Source organism: Pteropus vampyrus, unplaced genomic scaffold, assembly GCF_000151845.1.
Source record: "Pteropus vampyrus isolate Shadow unplaced genomic scaffold, Pvam_2.0 Scaffold16, whole genome shotgun sequence".
NCBI classification, from domain to species: Eukaryota; Metazoa; Chordata; class Mammalia; order Chiroptera; family Pteropodidae; genus Pteropus; species Pteropus vampyrus.
This window is the reverse complement of record NW_011888797.1, coordinates 10,814,270-10,815,927: the sequence shown is the minus strand read 5'-3', so window position 1 is coordinate 10,815,927 and position 1,658 is coordinate 10,814,270. Positions and strand designations below refer to the sequence as shown.

General features: G+C 65.1%; 1 protein-coding gene across 1 annotated transcript in view; it reads right to left on the bottom strand.

Annotated features, from left to right (window-relative positions):
• TRIOBP (TRIO and F-actin binding protein) overlaps nt 1-1,658 on the bottom strand; it is a 52,793-nt gene that overhangs the window by 40,500 nt on the left and 10,635 nt on the right. The window contains exon 6 of the mRNA XM_023527427.1: nt 26-1,658. This exon is cut by the window's right edge and continues 35 nt beyond it. Within this exon, the coding sequence (XP_023383195.1) occupies nt 26-1,658 (1,633 nt within the window). The remainder of the gene's footprint in view (nt 1-25) is intronic.

Here is a 1,658-nt window from a genome sequence, read left to right as displayed (position 1 = left end):
AGGGTCGACCCCGCCCTGGGCTCACCTGCGCTCTTGCCCGAAGAGGCGCTCCACCTCTGCACGGCCAGGGCTGCGGGTGCGGCCCCCGTTGCTGCACTGGGGCCCTGGCTTCCTCTGCGCCAGCCTCCTGGGCGGGGGCAGGTCGGCCAGCACGGTGTACTCCTCCCTTTCCAAGTTGTGCCTGGTCTCCCCGGGGGGTGCTGAGCCCCGGGAGCCCCCTGAGCTGCTTGGCAGAGGTGAGGTTGCCAGGAGTGCTAGGTCACTGGGTGGGTGGCGGGGCGGGGAGGAGGCTCGCGGTGCATCCCGGTGCCCAATACACACCTGGGGGGGCAGCACTGGGGAGCCATGCAGAGAGTCTGTGGACGGGGCCAGGCTCTCCATACTAGTCCCAGGGGGGTCCTGAAAGAAGAGGGAGGGCTCCGGGGCCTGGCGTGGTGGGGAGGAGAAAGAGGGTGCATCTCGGTGCCCAATGCATACAGGGTTGGAGATGTAGGGGGGCTCATGCAGAGAGTCTGTGGAGCGGACAAGGCTCTCGGTGCTGGCCCTGGGGAGATCCTGGAACAAGAGGGAGGGCTCTGGGGCCTGGCGCGGTGGGGAGGAGGCCCGGGGTGCATCGCGGTACCCAATACACACAGGTGGGGGGAACTGAGGTGGGTCGTGCTGGGGGGACTGGTTCTCAGCATCTGATGTGTCTGGGAGGAAAGGGAAGGGGTCGAACTGGGTGTGGCGAGGGGGTGACGAGGCCCGGGGGGCATCCCGGTGTCCAATGCACACAGTTGGGGGGATATAGGGTGGCTCATGGCGGGGCGATTCACTCTCAGAGGCATGAGGATCTGGGAAGAAGGGGAAGGGGTCGTGTTGCAAATAGCGAGGAGGCGAAGAGGCACGGGGGGCGTCCCGGTGCCCAATGCACACGGCCCATGAAGGCTGGGAGGACTCAAAAGAGGTCTGGGATGCCCCACGGGTAGCGGGGTACAGAGGCGAGGAAGTCCGAGAGGCACTGTGGCGGCCCGGGCTGTGGGAGGAGGAAGTGGCCTGGGTTGGTGAGTGGTGCTGGGTGGGGGTGGAGGAGGACTGGAGTGGGTCACGCTGAGCTGGTCTCGTGGGAGATGAGGTCTGAGGCCTGTCGCCTTGGGTTGGCCGGAGCGCAATGGATGCCCAGGGAACCTCACTTTGCTTGGAGCGAGATGGGGAAGAGCTTCGGGGACCATCGCTCTGGGTCGGCCGGAGGGGAAAGGAGGCCCAGGGAATGTCTTTGTTGGTACGATGGGGAGAAGAATTCCTGGGATTATTTTGCTGAGTGGAGCGGCGGGGAGAGGATGGTCCAGGATTGTTCTGTCGGGTGGAGCACTGAGAGGAGGTTCCGGGGTTGTCCCGCCGAAAAGAAGAGGGGTGAGGGTTGTCCTGTTGGGTGGAAGAGGTTCTGGGGATGTTCGGTTGAATACAAGACGTTCTGGAACTTTCCCACTGGGTGGTTCGGTTGGGAGAGGCGGTTCTGGGGTTGTCCCGCGGGGCACAGGACGTTCTGGCGCTTTCCCGCTGGGTGGTTCGGTTGGGAGAGGCGGTTCTGGGGTTGTCCCGCGGGGCACAGGACGTTCTGGCGCTTTCCCGCTGGGTGGTTCTGTTGGGAGAGGCGGTTCTGGGGTTGTCCCGCGGGG